This window comes from Falco naumanni, chromosome 18 (assembly GCF_017639655.2).
Source record: "Falco naumanni isolate bFalNau1 chromosome 18, bFalNau1.pat, whole genome shotgun sequence".
NCBI classification, from domain to species: domain Eukaryota; kingdom Metazoa; phylum Chordata; class Aves; order Falconiformes; family Falconidae; genus Falco; species Falco naumanni.
In genome coordinates, this window is record NC_054071.1 from 4,380,344 (window position 1) to 4,404,676 (window position 24,333).

The 24,333-nt window shown below is 46.1% G+C and overlaps 1 protein-coding gene across 5 annotated transcripts in view; it reads left to right on the plus strand.

Annotated features, from left to right (window-relative positions):
- Positions 1-23,902, plus strand: part of FBXL20 (F-box and leucine rich repeat protein 20) — a 44,255-nt gene extending 20,353 nt beyond the window's left edge. For 4 of the 5 annotated variants that reach the window (XM_040617274.1, XM_040617277.1, XM_040617276.1 and 1 more), the window contains exons 3-15: positions 4,187-4,241; positions 6,739-6,813; positions 9,274-9,368; positions 9,860-9,928; positions 10,116-10,211; positions 11,516-11,642; positions 13,683-13,757; positions 15,446-15,576; positions 17,010-17,070; positions 17,652-17,696; positions 19,072-19,128; positions 20,181-20,393; positions 21,299-23,902. In XM_040617274.1, coding sequence (XP_040473208.1) covers positions 4,187-4,241; positions 6,739-6,813; positions 9,274-9,368; positions 9,860-9,928; positions 10,116-10,211; positions 11,516-11,642; positions 13,683-13,757; positions 15,446-15,576; positions 17,010-17,070; positions 17,652-17,696; positions 19,072-19,128; positions 20,181-20,393; positions 21,299-21,406 — 1,207 coding nt within the window. In that variant the 3' untranslated portion in view covers positions 21,407-23,902. The remainder of the gene's footprint in view (positions 1-4,186; positions 4,242-6,738; positions 6,814-9,273; positions 9,369-9,859; positions 9,929-10,115; positions 10,212-11,515; positions 11,643-13,682; positions 13,758-15,445; positions 15,577-17,009; positions 17,071-17,651; positions 17,697-19,071; positions 19,129-20,180; positions 20,394-21,298) is intronic. The other variant, XM_040617278.1, reaches the window with a different exon arrangement.
- The last annotated feature ends 431 nt before the right edge of the window (positions 23,903-24,333 follow it).

A 24,333-nucleotide genomic window follows, 5' to 3' on the forward strand; every position in this document is an offset into this window, starting at 1 on the left:
GCCATCTGACCTTCAAAACCCCACGGCGATTTATTCCTTGGGAGCTCGAGTGCTGCTGGGACCGGGAAGCGACAAGAGCACGTGGGGGACTGGGGAGTTGGCAGCAAAGTTGACATTTCTCTCCTCTTGGCTGGCCCGTTGGCATAAAACGAGTATGGAGCAAAACTTCACTTGAACGGTGGGTCACTGACATGAATTGGTGTTGATAATTTTAGAAAGCTGAAGGTCTAAGCTAGCTCACCTCAAAGCCTTTTGCAGCATCCAGGCATTTCATTAGAGTCTTGACCCTAATCTAATTAGAGGGCCAGTGGGAAAGTGAGGAGTCCTAGAAAACCCTGAGTGGATTAAGAGCTTGAAACCTGAAAAATGCTCAAACTGCAGCGTGTTTTAGCTAAATTGTCCAGTGCTGAACTGTTCAGGCAAAGCCCTGAGCACGGGGAGTTACTTCGCAGTGAAACAATTTCGTCTGCAGCAGTACCAGGCTTGTTTTAATTCCCGTTTGGAATACTCGGTCTGCCTTCACCTGTGATCACTGTTTGACGATCAAGTTATCGGTGTGGATTATTTTCTTCCTGTCAACTCTGAAGAGTGAAAAGAGCAATGTAAGAGTACGGCAGTCAGCTGTGAGCAAAACTGAAATCCTGTCTGTTGGATGTGAAAATAAACATCCCAGCTTACGTGCCTTTTGTTCTACTATGGCAAAATGGGGAAAACCGTTCAAGTAGTGCTGTTCATGCTGCTGCCACTTACTCTTCTCTGCTTTCTTTCACCAGATAAACTCAATCTGACCAGAGCAGTAGCTATTTTCTCAGGATTCGGTGCTTTGGAACAATTCCAGGAGGATGACCCCTCTCTAGCGTTCCCCTATTCCTGAGAAGATGGTCTGGAGCTGACTGAGTTGCATCCAAACTTCTTGTCAGCCCAGTACGTTTTCTGTTGTCGCGTCCAGTTTTAATCAAGCCGTAGGGTATTAGCAAGAATGTGTATGATTTCAGGTGAACGTATAGATTACCTTTGCTTTATCTCCCGTTGTGTAGCTTGCTGAAAAGAGACCCAGCAGTTATGACAGTGCTGTGCTCCCGTTCGGAAGGTGGTGACCGCTCAGTCATTGCTTAGCCACGTGGGCAGCTTGTTTATGGGGGTTTGGGGTTCTTGGGTTTGTTGTTTGTTTTTTTGTTTGTTTTTTTTTAATGTTCCCTAGCAGCTCCTTAGAGAAGAAAAATCCTGCCCTCAGGGGTGCAGTAGAAAATTTAACTCGGGTCATTGTGCCTGCAAAACTTCAGCTGTGCTCCTGCTGTTCTCTCCAGTTCATGGAGCCAATTCTGAAATGACCAAAATGCGCAACAGAGTGGTGACTGCTGCTGAAAGAGGAATTTTTGCAGTCCGATTCTGCTGAATCATGGGCTGATATTCTTGAAGAAATGCAAGAGCAGTTCAGAAAACACTGAAGAATGCTCTTGAGCTCTTCAGAGCCAAAGTCTGCGAGTTAGGCCAGGGAACTCCTGGCAAAGCTCAGCAGCGTTAACCTCGGAGGTGAGAGGGGCAAGTGTTCTGCTGTGATGACGTCCCTTCTGCTGTGTGGGTAGACTGGGAAGGGAGGAGCAGGAAGTAGAAAAGAATTTGGCCAAGACCTAAGAGCCCTGATAGAGGGATGAGATGGTTATTAATAGCCTGGGATTTCCATGGAGAAAGCAATTTTCATGAAAATATAGAAAGCTTATGTAGTTACTGACCTAGCCACTGTTCCCATGGAGTTTGATTTATTTATTTATTTATATATTTTGCTCCTATGATGGGAATCTAGGGTGAAAGTAAGAATTTTCCCTAGCTTCTATCATTTCCCCAGGCTTTCCTTGTATTGTTGTACATTGACGTTGTGCTAAAATCCTCAGCGCTCACAAACATGCAGGAATAAATGCCATTTAATCCAAGGGGAAGACTTGTCTATAAGCAGTGAGCATGGAACCGCTTCTGAAATCCAGAAGTGGGTTCTCACAACAGTGTTACGTTGCATATTAGCTCCTTTCCAGACCTTTTAACTGCATGTATCTCAGCGCATGTCACTGTCAATTTTGTCTCATGATGAGGTGCATAAGGAATAGATGAGAAGTATCTTGAATGAAGCTCCTTGGATCTGTGAGTGTCTTTGGGCAGTGTAGAAACACAGGAGAACGTGTGGCTGTTTATTCTGCCATAGCCTGACTTAACTGAACATTTTCTAAGCTACATGATGCCTGTAAGCATCTGTGTTTTGATAAATAATCTGCATTCATCCTCTATCAGTAACTTCCTTTACCACCATCATTGATGTTTCTAAAGTGCTTTTTATATACCTGCTGGTCAAGAGAGCTTGATCATGCAGCTGTATCATCTCAGCCTTGCTTGTGCCTTCTCCTAAAATACGAAAAATCCAGGATCTGCTCTTTATATATAGCGACAGACAAATACATGGGTGTCTGGGAAGGTGTGCGGCACGTGTCAACGTGCAGCAAAACTTGGTGTCAGTGGCCAAAGCCTGGATAACCCCTCATGGTTTATCTCTAGGACAAAGTGTGGTTTATCAGTGATGCACACGGTGTTTGTTCATTGTTCTCAGCACCTCTTCCCCCAGCTTTATCAGTATCCGTGCTATTTATTCAAATGTATTCTTTGTACTTCTCTGGGGAGAGGAGTACATGCGGTTTTCTTGTTTACAATATGTGAGCTTCAGTAATGCATTGGTAGAAGGTGTTTGTTAAGTTTAGAAGTCACACAAAAAAAACCAAGCTGCCAATGATGTCACCTTGTTTCTGAGTCTCTCCCAGCGCAGACAGGTCTGCTGAGAATATAGGAAAGCCTGTGTACACCCATCCCCACCTCAAGCCCATGGTCTTGTGGGGAGATGACTCAAGTGTTGCAGGTATCCAAACGATCGCTGATCTGGGTGTACAGTGTTCTCTTGAGAAGGTCTGGAGGGTTTTGGATCAGTGGAGTTTTCTTTGTTCTCAGAATTTCTCCTGGACAACCACACTTAATCTGACAAGAGTATTTTATAGAACAGGATATGGCATTGGAACAAAATTGCTTGCCCCATGTCTTGAACACTTGCGTCTGGTAACATTTGCCAAAACATTTTGGTGGTCTTCAAGTTTAAAACACCAAAGCATTTGTGCAGGCGTTTTCTTGTAGTCAAACGCTTGTATTACCTTTGCAAAAACGTTTCACCCTATGGTTTTATAATGGCTGTCAAAGAGAATGAGACCTTACTGTCGTTCTACTGTCCGCTTGACCTTCTCTGTTTTATGACGTGCGATTGTTTGAACAACCACAAACCAGAAAATAATGTATTGGTACAGATTTGGGAGCTTTAAATCGGCTCGATGCTTCTCGCGTTCGCAGAGAAGGGTGCACATGCCGTGGATGAAAGCGTGGATGTCTTAGCCCAGTATAGCATTGCAAAGTATTGCCGTCTAATTCCTTTATCCCAATAAATAGGACAGCAACACCAGGGTGTTGGCCTCAACACTTGGGTGTGCCCTGGCAGAGGAACGACATACCAACGAGGAGTGACCGCATCGCCTTAATCCTCAGCGCCTCTCCCCTAGACACCGCACTGACACAACCGAACCGATCAGCTGGCTGTGCAACTTGCTTCGCCGTGTTGCGGAGAAAAATACTCCTCCTACCCCTGCGTGAACAGCACTTCATATTTAGCCCAGCTCTGTGCAAAAGGAGAAATAATTCACGCGCCGAAATCGGGCTGGCGCATCGCTTTGATTTATTCATTATTATGCCGCCTGCTTTTTGTTGCTAAAGACGTTGGGTTTGTTGAACAGAGGTGCTGGGCACGCAGGGAGGCTCCTGTGTCGAGCGGGAGCCAAACCAGCCCAACGTGGCTGCTCGTTTTGCCGTATCCTGAACGTTTGGCTGTTAAAGCCACCCAATACCTGTAAGAGCCTGTCTCCATAAGTAATCGTTCAGTTTGCTGTCGGTAAATACTGCAAGGTGCGAGGTGGATATTTCCCCGTGGTGTGTTTTGCTTTCATTTGTTAACTGCTAGGTCTGCACTTCTTTTCACAGTTCAGCTTTCAACTGAATTACAAAGAAGTTTTGCTGTCTCCGGTCCTTTCCCCCCCCGCTTTGTTTTTCATGTTCTCTTTGTTTTCAATGTAGATAACCAATAAGGTATTTTTTCTTTCTGTTACAGAATTTTCTCTTTCCTGGATGTGGTCACTCTGTGTCGTTGTGCTCAAGTTTCCAGGGTAAGAACCTTCTTTCTTGCTGGTGGATTTTAACAGCTGATGGGATTTGCGTGACAATTCTCTTGCTCCAGCATTCCCTAGCATGTCAAACTGGGAGGATTTGTACCAGGGAGCTTTGTGCAACTCAACTATTGTTATTTAATGTCCCATATTCATGCTGCAATACCAGAAATTTCTGATGGCACCAGTGAAGGGGGACTCAAAGCTTGAATACCATTTTGCCAGTGTCCCAGGCTCTGGGCAGGTTACTAAGGGGAGGTGGCTGATTTTTTGCCCAGGAGCTCTCCGGTCAGCCGGGGTTTGTACAGGAGACCTGTGCTGATGAAAATACCAAACTTGGATGAGTCTAAAATGGCATCTTGTGGTTTTTGGTGGAGATACAGAAATTTTGATTCACAGAGATGCTGCGCAGTTAACGAAAGTTTACTTTCCTACTTGGAGGTAGTTTGAAATAAGCATGGAAGAAAAAAAAAAATAGTTGCCTGTTTTGTTTAGGGTTGGGTTGGTTTTTTTTTTTATCTGAAGAAGCTCATAGTTTGGTGGGCTTCGGCTAATGAAATCCAGCTTGGATTAGTCGCTTGGGAAAATTTCTCCAGCTGCAGGTCCAGTTATCTAGAGCTCCCATACTTGTTCAGATACATTATCCTGCTGGTATGTAATGTAACACACAGAGGGAGCGTTACTACAGCAAGACTGGGAGGTCGGTTACGCTGGAGGGTGTTTGTAGCGGTGTGTTCACCGCGGTGGCAGAGCCAGTGCTGAGTGCCACCTGTACAAAACCAATCAACCTTGGGTTCAGGCTTGAAGTGGGATTTGTTTCATTATTTCAGAGTATGTAAGAATAAAAAAGACTATGCTTAAACATTTTTAATTGCACTAAAAAATAACCTGTGTGATGTCTAGGCATTGCAGTTGTCATCCCATGTTCTTTGAATAACATAGGTCTTCTAGTGAAAGGTCTTCCAGCTGAAATTCCCCGCTCCAGCAGGAAAATATTGACCAGATTGGGCTGTCAGATACTTCCCAGTGCCAAGGTGTACTCCCATTTTTGTTGCCTGCTCCTGTTTACACAGCCCACAGGGCATCGAGAATGTATTAGTCATTATGTGACACAGCAGGTATTGTAAAGGGCTGGAGTCTCTGCACAGAGCTACAGAAAGGCTGTATGTGATGTTCCCCACATTACGCATTAAAATATGCTGTCTTATAACTTGCATCCACTGATGCATTTCTTTTCCACTGGAGCTATTGCTTTTCTCATGGCGATAATTAGACCTTAAAAAACAAATACCAGCAATGAGATTTAAAATGCAGAAAATCAATTAATGCTTACAGTTCTGCTGCCGGCTGTTCTAAGCGTATACGTGGCATGCACAAGAACTAGTATGTTGTGATGGAGATGTAGCTCAGTGCATGTAATAGATGTGGTATAAAAATATGCCTGTATACATGCGCTCTTTCATAACGATGGACTCATGGTTATTATGAGATCTAGTTGTTTACTTTGATTATGTAATTAAAACTTCAAGTATAGTAGTGTGTTGACAACCTTTTTGATTCATTAAGGGCAGAATTACTAACTTTCAGTTCCTGGTTCTCATTTGTAGCATGAACCACATGAGATTTGTTTGTTTAAAAACAAAAAAAAACAAAACAAAAAAAAAAACCCACAAAACCACCAACAAAATCAAACAAAACACACACTTTAAGTCAGAGGTAGTAAACACTGTCAATCCGGCAGCGGTGCGTGGTTCTCAGGTAAGAGCTGGATGCTTTATCTGGACAGCTTACAAAGATTTGAATTCCTCCGTCTGTGGGACACGGCACCCCGTGCACCGAGCCGTGGAACGGCCTTGAGCACCTCTTTCTGCTGGAGGCAAGAGAGAAGGTGTGCGAGATGACAGCCTCACCCAGCGCTTACGGGATCTCGCCGCATAGCCCTGCGTCCCAGCGCCACCGAGTCCTCCGCGCCCTCAGAATAGCGTCACCCCCCTTGTCAGTGTAGATGCCTGGTGTAGGGTCTCCTCTGGGACTCGCCCACGTCCTGGTATCCTTCATCTTCGTCTTGGTCCTGCTTAGCATCCTTCGCCCACGTCCTGGTATCCTTCATCTTGGTCCTGCTAGCATCCTCTAAAGGTTTAGCTGGGGATGCTGCAGAGGGATTAGATTCCGGCCAGGATTGTGAAGATGCCCACGCTCCGGCACTGCCTCCTGTCCTGGGCTCAGCACCTACACCTCCCGTGGGAGCAGAAGTGGCGGGGGCACCGCGGGCTTGCCTGCTTGGGGGACTTGTGAAGAGTGAGCCGTGTAGGTGAGGGGACTCTGGTCCCAGCAAGCAATTCTGGTAACTGCACAGTTTTCCTTGTTGGCTGTAATTACTTGTTGCTTTTCCATCTGAGACAGAATGTTGTTTCTAAAAGGAACAAACTGTAACTAGGTCCCCACTGGCGTTTTTTTTCATATTAACAACACATTTACATTTTTTCCCCCGATAAAGGCATGGAATGTTCTGGCCCTGGATGGCAGTAACTGGCAGCGAATTGACCTGTTTGATTTCCAGAGGGATATTGAGGTATAATTAAGTGACATACAAACCCATTTTTCTTGTTAAAATGTAATTACAGCCTAGAATGGATTAATACTCCCAGCGTAACCCTTTTTACCTTCCCTGGAGATAGAAATCATTAATTTCAGTTCTTCTTAGCTTCAGGGAGTCTTTAAAGTCTTGGCAATCCATTCAGCTTTTGAAAATGGACAGAATTATATATCTGTATCAAGACTTAAAGGTAGTAGTGGAAGGAAAGTATTTTTGTGTGTCTTCTGGAAACAGAAGTAAGTCGAATAGTTTGTTCTTGTGGAAAACGACTTCTTCAGCACAGCAGAATTTAGGCTACTTTTCTTTTTGCTCAAAAAAATGTTAACATAGCACTGACTTAAGACCATTAAGGCTGAATGTCTTTGGAAACATGGCCTGCAATATGTCTGTCCTTTCCTGTCTATCTTTAATATCGAAAATCGAAGTGTAAGCGGAGGCGATTCAGGGGATGAGGTCAGAATTATTCCTAAAAGGCGCAGCTTTGGAAATGCTTCGTTGTAGCTGTTCTAAATCTGTTAGGTGGGAACTAGTCAGCACCGATCGGAATGGATGCTGTTGCCGTGCTGTTCTTAACATTAAAATTGCATTAATCGGGAAAAACGATGAGGAAAAAAAAAACCCACCAAACCAAACCCTTAAATTTCCTATCGGAATGTTATAATCCTCTACGTTGGAGGAGGGAGAGAGCGAGATTAACTCCTTCTAGATAGGCATAAACTGGATGATGACTGACGAGTCACACCTCGTGTGGGAGCTGGTGGCAAACACACATTATTTGTGGAGGAAAGAGTTAAAATAATCTCTTTCTGCCAGCTGTGTACCTAAGCAGCTGAGACGGGGATGGAGGCACAAGCCTGTGATACTGACCTCTGCACGCTTGCAGGGCTCCAAGTGGCCTGAGACTTCTTGAAGGAGGTAAACTATGTGATTTTTTGTTGTTGATAACAAATACTTTTCTCTCTTTTAACGTGCCTTGGAGGTTCTGGAGCCGTAGAATTTTTTACTTTGGCAGAGGCAGAGCAGGGTTACGAGCGGTGCTTGGGCTCTGGAGGTGGCAGGAGCGGTGGACGGAGCTGCTCAGCCTTGCTGCCGTGTTGGTCTGCGTAGGAGGGAGAGGCAGGAACGCTGTGAATACAAACTAGGCTTTTCTCATTCTTGAGTGGTTTTTGCATGGTTTTAATGTCTCTTTGTTCTCTACCACCACTCTATACATCAAACACATGTCCTTACGTAAACACCGTCTTCCCCTTTTCAAACCAAAGGCTTGAATATGTTGTACCTAACCTAAAAGTACCTGCTAGGCTTTCTGATCTCCTAAACCTCTGCTTTAAAGGAACGTAAATCCATCACTTGCTGTAAATCCTCTGTATAGATGTGGTTGAATCCTCCCAGTCCAAGCATATGAATTCAGAGGCTTGCTAGAGGAATTGCGAAAACAGACAGGGTGTTTCAGAGTTTTCCAGCCCTTCTATACGCAGATGTGCAGGTCGAGCTTCAGCCCCCCGGAGGTGTTCGGTCACCCCACAGCTCCAGAGTTGCTCCCCCAGCCCCTGAAAGCAAGTGGCCAGATGTCACCAGAAGCTCGTGAAGAGTTCTAGTTAAGCTGGTGTCCTGTTTTGCATTGTGCTATTACATTGTCCTGAGCCCGATGCTTGATTTTTTTTTTTTTTTATGGACTAGAAAAAGATTCTAAAAGAATAGCCTGGTGATTACAGAGGTCTTAAATGCCGACTGGTACTTGGAGAACCAAGTGATGTTCCTGTTCTGTGATAAACGAGCACATAGACTAGAGGGGAAGGTTCTTGAATTTCTGGACACTGATGCAAATATTCTGTCAATGGTTTTTGCACTTCGTTCACAGTGAGAAGTAGCTGGGTAAATGCTAGCTTGTAGTGGGGTCTTTGGAGGCTTCCCTCGACAAATTTGGAATTAAAAAAAAGCGTTTTTCTAGGTCTCTTGAACACAAATGTTTTAATCCCTTTTCCCGTAAGAATAAAAACTCGTGGGCTGGTTCTGCCTCATCTCTGTTTTGAGTAGAAATTTTAAGTATAGCCATTTCTAGTACATTGACTGTACTTATTTGTAAATCTTCCTGCCCGTGTTGTAGCGATGGCATTGCTGCTTTCCTTTTTTCTTGGGTAGTCTGTGTCCATGTCTGGGAACTCTGAACTGGAGGAAACTCCTCAGTCATTAGCCTGAGCAGCTTTAGGTAATCGTTCCTTGTCTCTCCATCTTCAGAAGCTGAATAATTCTCCCTCTCCCTGCCTTAGAATTATTATCGTGGCATATTTTTTTGTTGTTGTTCTGTTTTGTTTTCTTAGCACTGTTTTACCTAGAATAACAAACTGTTGTTAATCTGCAAAAATTTTGAATTCAACTTTTCGAAGGATCCGGGTGACTTTTGGGTTTTAATGTCATTCTTTCTGTCTCCAACAGGGCCGAGTAGTTGAGAATATTTCTAAAAGATGTGGGGGTTTCTTGCGGAAGTTAAGCCTGCGTGGCTGTCAAGGAGTGGGAGACAATGCATTAAGGTAGTGGTATGGCTTCTTTCTGCTCTTAAATGTGACATAAAGAACGATTTTATTTCTGCTACCGCAAAGAACTGGAATAATCGATGGCCACTTCCGAACTGAGATCTTGAGCCTGTGTGTCTAACTTAAAACGCAGAGTGGTAATATTATATATTATTTGATAATATATTTATATTATATTTATCTTTTAACTTGTCATTTTTTAACTTCATATAGTAGCTGCTATTCTCAATTCTCATTAAAATAATGCCAACTGCTGCTACAGGCTAAGTCGTAATTGACACTGAATTACAAGCTTTTGCCTTTAGGCTGGGAAATCCCAAGGCAAGCTACGAGGCAACATATAGTATTTATTTTATTTATTTACCTATTTTGTTTGAGACACGATTTTGTAAGGTCATATCTGACACGTTATGGGTAAACCAAATGCTGTAAAACATCTGGAAGACCGTTGCCTGAAAGTGCTGTGTTTTCCCTTTCCTTTAATAAAGGACATTTGCACAGAACTGCAGAAATATTGAAGTATTGAACCTCAATGGCTGTACCAAGATCACAGATGCGTGAGTAAACTCCTTTTCTCCGTTTGCCCTGCCATCCCCTTTTCTGTGTGTACCGCGTTATATTTCCCATCTCTTTTTCTAAGGGAAGGCCAGGCTTGTGCGTTCAATAGATAATGCAATTCGTGTTATATGAAACGTGTATGGCTTCGAATAAATCTGTGAGTGTGTCTTGTGTGCTCTCTTTCAGCACGTGTACCAGCCTCAGTAAGTTCTGCTCTAAGCTCAGGCACCTGGATTTGGCTTCCTGCACTTCCATAACCAACCTGTCTCTGAAAGCACTGAGGTAGGAGTCAACCCCGTGGACTTTTGCCGGTTGATTGCAGATAGCGTGACCCACCGTTGCCCTGTGTGTGCCTTGGAGGAGACTGACGTAGGCTGAGGTCTAACCGTCGTTAGAATTCAGGCATCCCCCCCGCCCAGAGCTCAGCATTCACACGTGGTGCCTCCTGGTTTGCCCACACGGAGGAGGAAGACTTACGAAAAGCTGCCCTCAACCTTTTTTTATATCCATCCTGATGGTTATTAGCAGTGGAAGGAGAATTATACCCTATGAAAGTCGTGGAGGAGGGATTTTGGGGGAGGCAAAAGTCTTAGTCTGCCTTTTTAAAATGCTCGTTTACTAACAGTCAACTTCTTCCTTGTAAGTGTACCGTTGCGTACTTTGCAGTTGTTTACAGAGCTAGAAGGTGAACACCAGCATGTGACTATTTGTCTTTTTAAACTGCTTAGGAGACATATAACTGCTTAAATCTGCTAAATGGAATTGCCAAGTAATCTAGAAAAGGAAGGGACAGACAGACATTGGTGGGAAGATATTGGGACAGAGAAAAGGAGGCAAAAAAAACACTAAAGGTAACAATAGAGGCCAAGCTATTAAAAAACAATTAAATAATTCAAGTGATATACCAGTGGAGTAAAAGAAAATAGAGGAAAGCTGTATCATGGGGGAAAAAATACTGGAGGGTGAACCTAGACACCAGAGGAAACCACAGAAAGAACAAATGAATGATTAAATTGTTTTTGTCACTACAGTAAATACTTTGAGCCTGGTTTTTCCTTCCCTTGAGGGTCTTCATCCTTGTCTAAGTTTCACGTGGTCTAATCTGAGCTGCAGCTATCTTAAATCCATGATAGCATGTGTATTTCTTCCTAATTACAAACTACACTTGAGTGTTACTCCTACTGGCAGCTATTTGCAAATGCAAAGTTACACCTGGGAAGTTAGCAGCAGCGTGGCAGAAATCAGCCCTAATTTTGGTTTTCGTTGAGGGTTGTTTGGTTGTATTCAGATCCAGAAAGCCCATAGCATCTGTCCTTGGGCAGGAGCCGGGAGGTGTCCAAAGTGGGATAAACTGGTGGTCTTTGACCCTGCTAATACCCTGGTTTAGAGCTCCTGGTACCGTCTCTGGAGAGCTCTTTGCATTTGGAGGTGATGTTTGACAGCCGTGTTCCCCGTGGGTGCGTGGGGTGCGGGTGTCCCTCTGTGCGCACGTGGGTTCCAGAAATGGGAGATTGCCTAGATTCTGACTTGAGGCAGGATTTCTTTCCAAAACAAAACCACACACTTTTACCTTTCCACCTCCAAAGCGAGGGGTGCCCACTGCTGGAACAGCTGAATATCTCCTGGTGTGACCAAGTGACTAAGGACGGCATCCAGGCTCTGGTGAGGGGCTGCGGTGGACTCAAAGCCCTGTTTCTGAAAGGCTGCACGCAGGTACGGCTCCGTGGAGGGCGCTCGGCCCCGCTGGTAACAGCTGGCTTATTTCTGCTGTAACTGAAAGTATGGGGCTGAAGTCTTGTGGCTTTTTCTATTTCCAAAAATGTTACGTTACTGAAATCACTCACAATCTGTCTGTTGGAGATGAACTGCTTTTATGGAAATTCTTTAATAGCTTCGAGCTCAGCGTGAATAGTGGGACACTGAACAAATTGCGTATCTCGCTGTAGAATCATTCATCTTTTTTCCCGTCGGGAACACATTGAGCAAACTTTTGCAGAGGAGATAACTTTGTTATTCATGGCTAGACCCATCCGTTTCTGAAGGCTCTGAAAATTTTAGAAAGCGTGACAGTACTTTCATCTGCGCTGCTGATAGAATTTCCTCTACGTGTCCTTTGGATCTTCTAGTTAGTCAAAGAGGATCACCACGGATTTGACTGCTTTGAAAAGACATCTCTGCAGCCAGTCAGGAGCATAGTACTGTCCCCTCAAGTATAACGTATAGTGCTTGAGCTATAAAAGTATATTTTAAAGAGGTTGCAGAGACTGTGATGCTTGTACGTTGGAATATGTAAGTGGTGCGCTAACTTTTACAGCTGAAAGGGTTTTTTTTTGCCCCCCTGGTTATACTTCTTGTTGTTCAGGCTAACTTCCTTGAACGTCTCTTTACTGTGTTACCTGGTCAATCATTAGAAAGTTTAATGTGTTAAAGATTTAGCTGTATTACAAGTTTACTAAGGGGTTACATCAATTATGAACTGGGGCATGGGAAACATCAACCTCAAACGTTGCTCTTTGAGCCAGATCTCCTCGCAAAGCTATTTCACAAAGAATTTTTTTAATTTTTTTTTTATTTCTCAAAGAATTATTTTTTAATTCTTTTTTTTTTTTTTTTTTTTTTTTTTTTTTACTTAAGCGGTCCAGGGTCTTTTTAACGCAGACAGATAGGCTAGAAAGGAGCAAACGTATCTCAGAATCTTGTCCTCGAAAAAGGACACTAAAACTGACCCTGCAGGAGTTGAAACCTGTGACCCAGTGACTCCCAAGATTTTAAGAGCCTTGAGGCGGACCTGGAAAACGATCTGTGATCTGTTAGGTCCTTGTACCTGAACATTGACAGTGCTTATTTGTTTTGGAATTGTTTTCTTTTTTTTTTTTTTTTTTTTCCCTTGGGAGTAGGGATTCCTTTAGTCTGAGTCAGGAAGTGACATTTTTGTTTGCTGTGTATGGAAAAAGCATATTTCTCCTGTGCGTGGACACTGAAAGTCCTGAAAGGTTTTTTTGGTAAGCAAGGCATTAATACGCTGCTTATGTGCACGAGAAAACCCAGCTGCAAGGGCTATAGTCAGTAGTTTTTCTAAATTTATACTACCATTGGATTTTTAATACGTGAGATGGGTATACATGGCTGTAAAAATGACTTGATTAAAGATACAACAATCTCACCCTATTTTGAGAATTCAGGTCATAGAAACAGCTTGAGTTTCTAGTAATTTATGGAGTCATGAGTAATATTGATGGCAATACATCCTTGTTATCAATTACTTGCCATCTGTTCTTATAGATTTAAGAATAGCAGGCTTTTTTATCATCAGAAAGCAACCTGGCTATGTTTGTGTTCCTCACATTGAAATAAGACTTTATTTTTATATTGCAATACTGGAGCTCCAAATAGCGTTACTTATGGGCCCTCGCTGGTGAAGCATTTCCTTAATCCCTGTAAATAGTTTTTGATTTCACTACTTGCTTTGCTAATGATGCATGTTTGATCAGACCAGCTTTTCTTTAAATCAGTAACTTAGTGGTGTAGGTCTTTGAACTCTGTTCCTAAGATGGGGGGGGAAAAAAAAAAGGGGGGGGGGGGGGGGGGAAGACATGCATTTATTGCTGTGTATTTCGAGATTGCAGCGCGTTGCCCTCCTCCCCCATAGGTATCCAAACCAAACCACAGATGCATTATTGTTCTCAAAGCTTTATATTGAAGATGGCTTCAAGTTTTAACAGGCTGCTTCAGTCTCTCAATTTTTCTTTCCAGCTTGAGGATGAAGCTCTGAAATACATTGGTGCACATTGTCCCGAACTGGTGACTTTAAACCTTCAAACATGCTTAGTAAGTAAAGCTTCCTATAATTTCCCAGCTCAGCCATTACTGTGCATTTAGAGGCCATCTCTAAGCAGAACCATGCAGAATGTGCTCCATCCCAGAAACGTCAGCCTCTGTGCAGACGGGGCGATTGTAAATTTACGAGACTTGTAAAAATAGTTGATGAAAACCAGCTTTTCGGTAGCATTCAGTGATGCTGGATAAGCCCCCGAAACAGTCAGTGTCGTCGCATTCATTTTGTCAGAATTGTTCGTGTCTTTGCCCTGCCCACGGGGCTTCTAAATTCATTTGCAGGACTAGCTGGAAAAAATTCTTTCCATTGGGCTGGAGTGTTTGTGTGGTGATCCAGCCAGGCGGTTCCTCTGCTCTCTATAAAACTGAACCAAGAAATGCAGTTTCCCTGCACAGAAGGGCTCTAAACGGGTTCTTCTGCAGTGCCAAAAATGTATATTTATGCCAAAAAAGAAATTGGAATGGGCTCTTCGTACATACCATCTGACGCAGTGAGTAACTGGGCAAGTCTCTTCCTTTTCCATGGAAGTGGGCAAGGCCTGGGGAGGCTGCAGCGCTCTCCTTGCCCACTCCTGTTTAAGGAGTAGCTTTACCAGTTACTAGACTGGCGAGAGACTGGTACCCATCCATCTGAGACTCGGCACTTGCGAAGGGGGGAGCTGAACTGTCAGCATGTTCCAGGCCTGTGCCTGGGCTCTGAGGGGCAAACAGGTGGAAGGGAGAAGAAAACTGATAAGGTTCTTGATCTCCTTAACCGAAAACACCAAGTTCTGCTCCGTTTCTGTTCCACCTCCCTCCAGAACTTGGGCTTCCCAGCCTGCGGGCTTGCTGTTTGCTATCTTAAAAGAAGCAGTGCCAATCCCTAGGTTGGTGTTTTTTCTGTGGGAATTGAGTCTGGCTGCCTCTGAAAATCCAGAACCGAAGGATGACATGAGGTTTCACCTCCAGCATGCGCAGCCTCTGCCACCTTTTGTCCCTTATCCCACTGCCCGCATCGTTCGATCCCGGGCGGCTCCTTGGCGCAGCCACCCTGAGTACCAGCCCCTTGTGCTCTTGCTTACGTGGGGGAACGTGGAGCAGGATTGTGCCCTGTCCCCCGCCCAGAGCAGTGCACGTGGGGCTGGACAGACCCCGTGTGTCCGGGGATGCAGCGGATCAACGGAGCTGCTGGACCGTCTGTTTTTTACGTGAATTTAACCAGATTTTGGCTGTAAGCCTGGCTCTCCGCTTCAGGTTTTGGTCCCAAACCGCTGGCGTGTATCTTTCAAAAGCTGTTTGTGAAAACAACTTTTCTTTTGGGGGGGGGTGTGTGTAACTGACTCTTCGGTGCTTTCATGTCTTGAGTTTCAGCCAAGGAGGTCTTTACAAGCAAGAGTGGCACAGAAGGCAGGAGACTGAGTCTGGGCTTGCTGCTACCGTGCCTCCCCCCATTGCTCACGTAGCCCAGCTCGGAAACGTTTCCGTGCATGTGGAATCCCTTTCTGAATGTTGACAAGTCACTTCAACGTGGCTTATCCTCTTTCAGTTCCAGTGAAATATTTGAAGGCATTTTTTTTTGGGGGGGGGGGGTGGTGGGGGTGGTGAAAAGAAGCGTAACTTGGCCTGAGAAGGAAACTATGCAGCGCCTTGCACCTCCACCTACGTCGTTATGGCTTGTGATGTTGTTATTGTTTTTCTTGTAGCAAATAACAGATGATGGTCTCATTACAATATGCAGAGGATGCCACAAGTTACAATCCTTGTGTGCTTCAGGCTGCTCTAACATTACAGATGCCATCCTGAACGCCCTGGGACAGAACTGCCCGAGGCTTAGGTAAGTGTTCCCTGAAGTTACTCCAGCTCCAGCGACCCGCTGCGTGTTGAGCAAAGGCTCTCGGTGACATACTCCTGTAGGATCTCAGCCACTGTAGACACCGAAGGTCTTTCCAAAAGGGCACTTCCTATCATTCAGTTTTTTCCAGCTATGGGATGATCAGAGTTGTTCCCAAACTTCTGGTTTCTAAACTCGTGCGAGTAAAACAGTGGTAAAAGAGCTCCATGCCGTGGTGGTGTGCGCTGCCAAGAGAGACAGGCTTACTAGCAGGCTCCTTTTACACCATTGTGTATCTACTTTTGTTCTTTTATGAAAAACAGTTGAGCTTAGGTTACTTTTGTATTGAGAACTGAAAACGCGTTTGAACTACATTGTTTCCTCCTGGCATGTGATATTAACAGGTTTTTCACGATGGTTTTGTAGCAGATGGAATTTGTGCACAATGCTTGACAGAGTGGGCTTCCAGCGACATCTCTGCAGGTGCTTGGGTTTGGGTTTGTTGGTTTTTTGTGGTTTTTTTTTTTTTACTTTTTTAAGAGTTTTTTATTAGGACAAGCTTCTTCAGGAAGACCTCGCTATAATTCAGAGAATGGCCAGGTGCAGAAAGAAGAGACAACTTTTGTTACCTGACAGCTGCAACAGCTGAGTGGCCTGTATTAAATGGCACAAAACGCGTATCTTCCAGGGGAAAACAAAACACAACTGTTTTCTGTGATACCTAATGTAAAGATTTACGGGTACAAAGCGCAGCGTACAAGCGTGTGGAAACCAGTTTGGAAAGAGGAAGGTAGAATACAGTTTTGCTTCCAACTGGTTTCTGTGTTTATGTTGAGCTTCAGCTGCAGCTTAAGGGGGTTCAGCTCCACACGGTAAAACGTGCAGTGCCCTTTAGGAAAGCTGGCATCCTTTTCTGTAAAGGTAGAGGAGTATGTTGACGTTGTGAAGGAAACTTCTGGAGAGCTGTGGTGACTGTCGGCGAGAAAGTTTTAAAGCAGTTCACCTCCTTAGAAGGCTTCACGCTCTTCTGTTGCGGCATTAAATCTTTATTCTCTAATGCTCATCTGCCAGGTTGTCGTGTATTACACCCTTTTTTCACGACGAGATCTGTATTTGGGGTGAAAGCCAGAGGAGATCACTCGGGGAGGTTGTCGAGTGGCCAGCAATGAAGGTTTTTAAAGAGCACCTCAGTCCAGCACGTGTAGCAGGGTACGGACTGGATGACCTGTGGAGTTCCCTTTTAGCCTGACTTCTTTTTTTCTTTCCCTGTGACCAACGCTCAGGTATAGAGGGTGGATGTTCTGTTGCAAATTATCCTCTCAGAGAGCACAGCCTAAAACCGGGTCAAACTTTTCTGGGTTGCTGGAAGCTTTTAATGAAACACTCTGAAAAGCAAAATGACTCCACCATGGTTATTATAAATTCTTTCTGTGCAGAATATTAGAAGTTGCAAGGTGTTCTCAACTAACAGACGTGGGCTTTACCACTCTAGCTAGGGTAAGTGCTCGTTTCCATTTTCTCATCGAGTACCTTTGCTTTCTTTTCGTGGTCGATACGAACAAGCGGTAGCTTTCTCTTGAACGTCGGTTCTTGTCCTGGTTTTGAGCTCGACATTTGAGGGGAAGCTAATTTACTAAAATTTAGATTGTATATAATCTTTGGCATTGTCCTGACCCACACATCTAGGAGGATGTGTGTCCAAACTATGTGAAATATTAAATACTTGGGAGTTATACGCTTCACTGTTTGTTTTTCTGGATTAATCTGTATTGTGTACAAGCGACCCTAAATTTAACTACCTTACCTTTCAACGAACAAAAAAACAAACATCTGTGCCTTTAAAGAAGTAAAACTGCTGGATTCCCTTTGCTATACTTGGTGCTGCTTGGAAAGAAGGAGCAGTCTTTCCTTCCAGCCGTGATGTTTCATGGAGAAAACCCCTTCATTTTTAAAAAGAACTTTCTTTATTGTAGTTGTAGTATTGTATATATAATAACAAGGCTGTAGTATTGTAGTTTATTTGTGTTGGTGCCTGAGCTTTGCACTTAGTTTGTGTGTTTGGTCTTGTTTGCTCCTAGAACTGCCATGAACTTGAAAAAATGGACCTGGAAGAGTGCGTCCAGGTAGGAGGTGCCACCTTGGGCTCTTTTTCTTTTAGCATAAGTCACAACAGCGCAGAAAGATGGTGAAAAAGTGGTAGAAGGTCTGCAAATAAGAACGGGATTTAGAATCCTGAGGGAGAAGATCAGATGTATTTGGATAAGAAAATGCTGCTTCTGTAGTTGGGTCCTTTTGTATTTCATAGTAACGACTCCTGCTGTAAGGAATAAAATTGTTAAGAGTAATAGATGTGTCCTGAAGGTCGTGTAAGAGGTGTGTGAATCGTGACCCTTGGCACAAGGTAAAGATCTTATTCTGGGGCTTTACGCCTAAGGCAAGGGAAGGTTTTGCTACTTATCTTGCCAGAAATAATGGAAGTTACCTCTGTTTTGAAAAAACGTAGCCAGATGGTTTGAACAGCAATGATTTTATAGAGGACTTGGCAACAAGTTGAAAGAAAAGTGGGATGCCCGGGCTATCATTAGCCTTCCTAAAGGCAGTGGGGTGGGATGTAACGAGGCTCTTGTTGTTGCTTCTCTTACAACCCTGCACTGCAGCTGTCTTCGTTCGTTGTGAGGAGGTAGGGTGCGTGCCATAACCTCCTAACCGTTGTGAAGTCTCGTATAAAGGGAAAATAGTTGAATTTACTCAAGATCCCGTGGAAGAGGTCTCTCACCCTAAGGATAGATTGGAAATCGATTGGGATAAAGACAGTGGCGAAAATAGGATTTTTCTTCCTGCCCTGAGAACTGAGTGACCCCGGTATTCTGTTCTTCCTGATGTTTACAGGGCAGAAATTCAGGAGATAAAAAGAGGAAATTACACTAGTCCAGACAGGAAGCGATTTAAAGTTAACCCAATAAAGGAAGAATCAAAATTAGGCAGTGTCCTTGGACTGACTTGTGCTGAACAAAGACATGCCAGCAAGTTCCTTTCGGAATTCTTTTGGATTAGAAAAACATTGTGTTGAGTTCTCTCTCTTCCTGAAGAAGAAAGAGGAAGAATTGGGCAATCCACCAAGCTGTTGGAAGGGGAACTGAGCACCTCTTGTGCTTTCAGACACGGATGCTTAGGAGAAATTGTTGAAGAGGTCTCTTTGCTCTCGCTGGCTTCTTTTAATTGTGAGCTGGTAGTGAGAGCTACTCAGGGAAGTTCAAAAAACCGGCCGTGCCTCTGCCTCACCTGTCCTTTAAGGGCGTGAGGAGTTTTCTATAAGGGAGCACATCTGAAATTTGGACACGCGGGAGAATTGTTCCTGAGGGGCTCAGGAAAGTGACTTTGTGGGGCACTGTCGTGGATCAGGCAAAAGTTTTACAGTTTTTCTTCCGTGGTGGTGGGGGGGAAATAAGTCCTTGTGCAAAACACCCAACGTGAAAAGGCTTTTTTCTTCTTTTCCAGATAACAGACAGTACGCTAATCCAGCTTTCCATACACTGTCCACGGCTTCAGGTCCTGGTGAGTATTACAGGGAGACTTCCAGCATTTTCTTTCTGTAAACAAAGGGATTTCAAGCACTGCCTGTGGGGATTTGGCTCTTTGACTTCATAGACGTGTTGCAAAGGCTTGGAAGAATTCGGCGAGAAACTTGACCCCGAAGAACCTATTGTCCCTCCCCTACTGCTAGCGTGAATCATAGGCCAGGCACACGCAGCTGCCTGAAAATGAATTATGGGATGCTGGATTCTCCCGGTACCAGCCTCTGGCTGTCCCCAGCGAGCCCAAGAGAACCCCTCAGCGTAGCGGGCTGTTGGGCCATCTTGGGGGGGGGGGAGGCTGCAGCCCCACTCACCTGCAGCGTGGAGCTGGGCAACAGAGAGCTGGAAAGCTTGCTGGCTCCGGAAAGCAATGTTCCCCTGGGTGTAAATTTCTGGGAATTTAGTCTCGATCTCCTCTGCATCCCTGTGTCCATTGTCGTTACGAGAAAACCTGGGAGGTGGGCTGCAGGCAGCGGTGGCATCCCTTCTGCACGCTGTGCCCCTCGACGAAGCCACAGGCTGGTGCTACCTCCTAACTCAGGAATACTTCCTCCTCAAGAACTCTTAACATGCAGCCCCCCGCCCCAAAAAAATGCACCAAGTGGGTGACATTGTCTTTCTGCTGGTTCTTAGACCCAGTGGCAGGGTCCTTCCCGTGATGTGCAAGGCCACGGGTTTTGCAAAAGTGGTTTTTTCGGTGGCAGAGGTAATTGTTTCCATCCGTCCTGTCTCCTGGCCCCGTGCTCCCACCTTTCACAGCCCTCTTGCCCATCGTGCTTCGGTTGTGAGTTTTCCCCTTGCAGGCACTTCAGTCCTTGAGGTCCACGGAGCCCAGCCCCCGCAATCCGGAGCGTGGCAGTGGCTCCAGCACCAAGAGGGAGCCCAGACCTGGCCAAAAAACCAGCGTGGCAAACCAGTCCAAACCTGTGAAATGTGGGGCCGTCTTCTCCCTTGCCCACAGCATCTCCCGGCAGGGTTTTGGCTTCTGTTTGCCGACAGCCAGGGCCGCTAACTTGCTGTGTTTGGGTGCAGAGCTTGTCCCACTGTGAGCTGATCACGGACGATGGGATCCGTCACTTGGGAAACGGCGCCTGCGCACACGATCGCTTGGAGGTGATCGAGCTGGATAACTGCCCTTTGATCACCGACGCCTCCCTGGAGCACCTGAAAAGCTGCCACAGCTTGGAGAGGATAGAACTGTACGACTGTCAGCAGATCACGCGGGCAGGGATCAAGAGACTCAGGGTAAAAAAGAAAAAAAAAAAAAATGAAAACACCGCTAAGGCTGTGACTTGAACGCGTTATCTGGTGGGGAGGGCTGAGGTTTCACGTTCCTCGTGATCTTGTGCTCGTTTTTAAAGCATTGGGAGACCCATCAGCTGTGAGTTTAATGGCAGTGGTGCACTGGGAAGGTTGGATGGGGATGATGAACAGTAGCTGGTAGGGAGGAGAGGTAATCGCTGCGTCCGCTGAGCAGCAGCAGGAGGGAACGGAGGAGACCTGGCGTGCGAGTCGGCGTTTTGCAGGTGCTCGTAGGTGCCAGCGCTCTTCTAAACGGGGGGACCACGAGCCTGTGCCGCAGCAGATGTGCCGTGGTGCTAATTCACGCGGTGGATGATGGCGCGCGTTGTACTGACGCTTCTTACACTGACGCTTCCCCTCTAATAACTGGGGCTGATCCTCTCACGGTCAGTCTGCTGTCGGGGAGCCTGCGTGGCCCTGAGGGGGACGGAGCATGGGCCAGAGCCAGAGCCGCTCTGTCACGAGCTGTCGGTCATCTAAGGTGCTCCGTGTCCCAGGGATTCCCTCCTGGGTCTGTGTCTCCCTGTGTGGAAGAGGAGCCATGAGAACCTTTGATTTGCAAAGAGGGGGCACGTCTGTACGGTTAGATGTTCCGTTCCCCGCCGCCACCGCGGGATTTGGGGGGCGGGGAGAGCATCATTTTTTAATTGGTCCCTCTAACTCTGTTTTCTGATAACAGCAAGAGCAGGCTAGGGGGCGGTCACACTGGGGAAAAGGAGTTCACCTATAGTTTTTATATGTGCCTTAGGCTGCAGTCTGAAGAGGAGTAAGCTGAGCCCGTTTCAGCTTTGCTTTGACTTGCGCTGCCGCTGCCCGCGTCACTTTACACCTTGTTTTTGTCTTTCCAGACCCATTTACCCAACATTAGAGTCCATGCCTACTTCGCGCCTGTGACTCCACCTCCCTCGGTCGGAGGCAGCAGACAACGCTTCTGCAGATGCTGCATCATCCTATGACACTGGAAGCGGTCGTCTTTGCAAACTGAGTATTTAATTACACTTGTAGAATTACGGTGGACACCAGTATCTTCAAGGAAAGCGATACCAGTGTCATTTGGGAGGGCCAGTGAGCAGAGCTGTGGCGCCAGGCCCCCCCGTAGCCACCCATACACGTACATATACACACCCCACCTGTTCCAGCAAACTGATGAACTCCGCAGTACGGGAGCTGGAGCTGTGTTGGCTTTTTCTGTAGGTGGATTGGGATAATTCTGAACCATTCCTGCTGGGCATGCTCAGATGAAATCGTTGCGCTAAGGAGGGGAGGTTTTTGCGAACCCAGAATGACTGTTGCTGCTGTTGAGGTTGGAATAGTAACTGAAATCCTTTGAAACGGGGAGAGGGGGAGAGGGAAGGAACATGCTTTAACCCTGCATCCGTTGTCCAGAAGAGAAAAAAACCAAACAAACAAACAAAAAAAAACCTCCCAAAAAAAAAAAAAAAAACAACAAAAACCGAAACCCGAAAATCCCAACAAGTTTTTGTGTCCATTTTTCGGCGAGGGAATGAAACAGCAGTTGTGAGACATGATTTACTTGCGCTTCTCTACTTCCCATTCCCTGCTGACCACCCTGAGCATGCTCACATCGAAGGTTCATCCGTTTCTTCTGTGTCCTGTAGCATCCAGCTCAGAGGCTTCCTAGGTTGTTGTGATGTAGCTTGAAATCTGTAATGTCAGGCTTCGTTTTTTTTTACCCTCCTTTTTACCCTCCCTCCATCCTGCTTTTTTTTTTTTTTTACAGATTTCTAATTCAGTCTTTTTTTTTTTTTTTTTTTTTTTTTTAAGATTTACCAAATGAAATTTAGGACTTGATAATTTCAATTTAAAAAAAAAAAAGTACTTTTTACCATTAGAAGCCTGAGCCTGTGATGACCCGTTGGGAAGATTTTGAAATGGCAAGCGAGCTGCGCTGCGGGCTGAGCTCTTGTAGGCTTCAGGGCCGGTTTTTGTCAGCGATTGGGTGTCCAAATTTGTTTTGCATTTCAGGTTTTAATCCCAGTGACAAGAATATAACTCTCTTGATATAGGGAGAAAGTTAAGAGTCTCTGTTCCAGTGACCGTAAGTTCCCTACTCCTGTCTTTTCCCTCCCAACCCTTCATCCTGCCCCCAAGGAAAAGCAAAGTAGAATCTTTTTGCTTGTTGCCCCGATCAAGAAATAACGGCTCACTGGGAGGAACAGCTGCGAATACACCCTCGATTATTGCCCCGGTTTTGTACGCCGAGGGGCGAGCGCTGGGGGATTTTGCTGAGTCTTCCGCAGGTAAGTGGTGTGCCCCAGCGAAGGGACCGTCTGGCTGCGAGGGGGGGTTACGGCGTGCCCGTCCCTCCCCGCGGTCGGGGTACGTGTTCGTAGCGGCTGCTTTGGAGGCGAGATTAGCCCGGGGGAAGCACGTACCAGCGCTCCCAGCGTTCCTGGATGCTGGCAGTTCGGGATGCCCCGTATGAAACGCGTGAAGAGATGGGCAGGTGCCAAGGGTCTGACGGGGCCGGACTCGCCCAAACCCTTCGCAGGTTTGGGGATGTCGAGCTGACGTGTGAGGAGTCGCGCTCTCCCTGCCACAGGGGACGCGTGGTTATGGATGGTTCCCGGCTGACCGAGGCAGTGAGGAGCGAGTCCGGAGCCATCCCAGCTGCCGAGGAAGCGATGCTTCGCCGTGACGCCGGAGAATCCGGGGGGTGGGGGGCTTGGGGTTTCACCGGGGGGGGGGGTGCTTCGAGGCCAGGTCTGTTGCTTCCCACCCATTATCGCCGCCTGAGCTGCCAAGGCAGGCAGAAGGGTCGCTTAACGCCACCAAAGCTGTATCCCCCTTATTCCTCCAACTTCAGATTTCCCCATCCCACCTGTACCGGCTTATCCCGCAGCGGCACGGTCTGCTGGGAGGAAATCCAGTGTCCCGCGGTTAAAAGGACACTGCCAGTTCCTTTCCCGTAGATCGCTTTTAATCCCTTCTATTTATTCAAATCCTCTTTAGCGCCGTGGATTCTCTTGCTCGCTCTCCCCAACGAGCGCGTTTCCTATCCTTGGGGGGTGCGGGGACTCCTTGCTCTGGTTTTCGGGGTGGTGGAAGATCTTGGCCCTTCCCGCGGTGTAACAGACTGATCCGGCGGGTGCGCCCGGGGGCAGCGCCCGGCCATCGCAGGATTTGCACAATTTGGGGAAAAACACTTGGGTTTTAGTTTATACTGTGGCAGGGGAGAGCTGAAACAGATTCGTAAGCCAGGGTGTAGTGGGCTGATTGATTTCTTTGTGACAGAGCCGAGTTTTCAAGGGAAAACTCAATACAGAACCCAAAGCATTATTATTATTATTATTATTATTATTTCCGAACAGGGTGACAGCATTAAGGTAGCTCGAACTACTTGACAGTGTCCTTTTAAGTCAATTATCCGTCTTCAAATGGACTCTTCCTTTTGTTTGTATTTATAAATACCAATAAACACCATTTTCCAAGCTGTGTCTTACTGGAGGAATACCTTTTGTAGAGCGGGGAAAAAAAAAACAACAAAACAAAACAAACCCAACCATCCCCCATCCTGCCCGCAGCAGCATCCCGGCCCCCGGCTGGGTTTTGGCAATTGTGGTTCCTGCTCCACCGTGTTCCCGTGTTCCTGCTGGGTGGCCCTGGCTTCGGGCTGGTGGCCGCAGGGGCCATCGGGCACCGAGGTTCAGGGTCGGGCGCGTAGTGGGGGTGCTTTGTATTCTGATTTTTGAGGGGTAAGTGATGCCAAATAGTGGCTCTGCCCGAAGGTGCGGTGAGGGGCAAGCCCTGACCAAAGAGAAATCCATTCGCCAGCTCCCTACTTGTGCCAAACGCGTCTTTTTTTCAGCCTCTGCGCTCAGGTCGTCAGCCCGAGACCCTGCGCCCTTCTCTGGCCGTTACC